This window comes from Syngnathus scovelli, chromosome 10, assembly GCF_024217435.2.
Source record: "Syngnathus scovelli strain Florida chromosome 10, RoL_Ssco_1.2, whole genome shotgun sequence".
Lineage (NCBI taxonomy): Eukaryota > Metazoa > Chordata > Actinopteri > Syngnathiformes > Syngnathidae > Syngnathus > Syngnathus scovelli.
The window spans coordinates 11,755,001-11,755,362 of NC_090856.1; the positions used below are offsets into that span (position 1 = coordinate 11,755,001).

Here is a 362-nt window from a genome sequence, read left to right on the forward strand (position 1 = left end):
CCCTCAGCCAAACGGCCTCCAGCGCCACCGCCATGGTCACCTGCTCACCAGGCTGGCGGCCCACCTGCGCCGCCGCCTACGCCACCACCGCCTCCCTCAGCACGCCATACGGGCGCCAAGACGCGAGCGACGCGGTCCCCAGATGCAAACAGGAAGTGAAGAAAAGTAACTTCCTGCTGGTGCTTCTACAGCTCTCCGCCCCGTCTCGGCATCCCGCTCATCCTCTCGGGCTGCTGTGGCACTCTGCGCTAAACCGGCGCTTTCGGGGCCGGATACTAAGCCTGCGCAACCAATCGCCGCCCGCCCCGCCCAGTGCAATCCGTCAACAGCTGGCGGACGCAGTTAGCATGTCCAATCCTGTT

At 65.5% G+C, this 362-nt stretch overlaps 1 protein-coding gene across 1 annotated transcript in view; it reads right to left on the reverse strand.

The window, feature by feature from the left end:
* LOC125975254 (excitatory amino acid transporter 5-like) overlaps positions 1 to 362 on the reverse strand; it is a 6,641-nt gene extending 6,279 nt beyond the window's left edge. The window contains exon 1 of the mRNA XM_049730551.2: positions 1 to 362. This exon is cut by the window's left edge and continues 107 nt beyond it. Coding sequence (XP_049586508.1) covers positions 1 to 34 — 34 coding nt within the window. The 5' untranslated portion in view covers positions 35 to 362.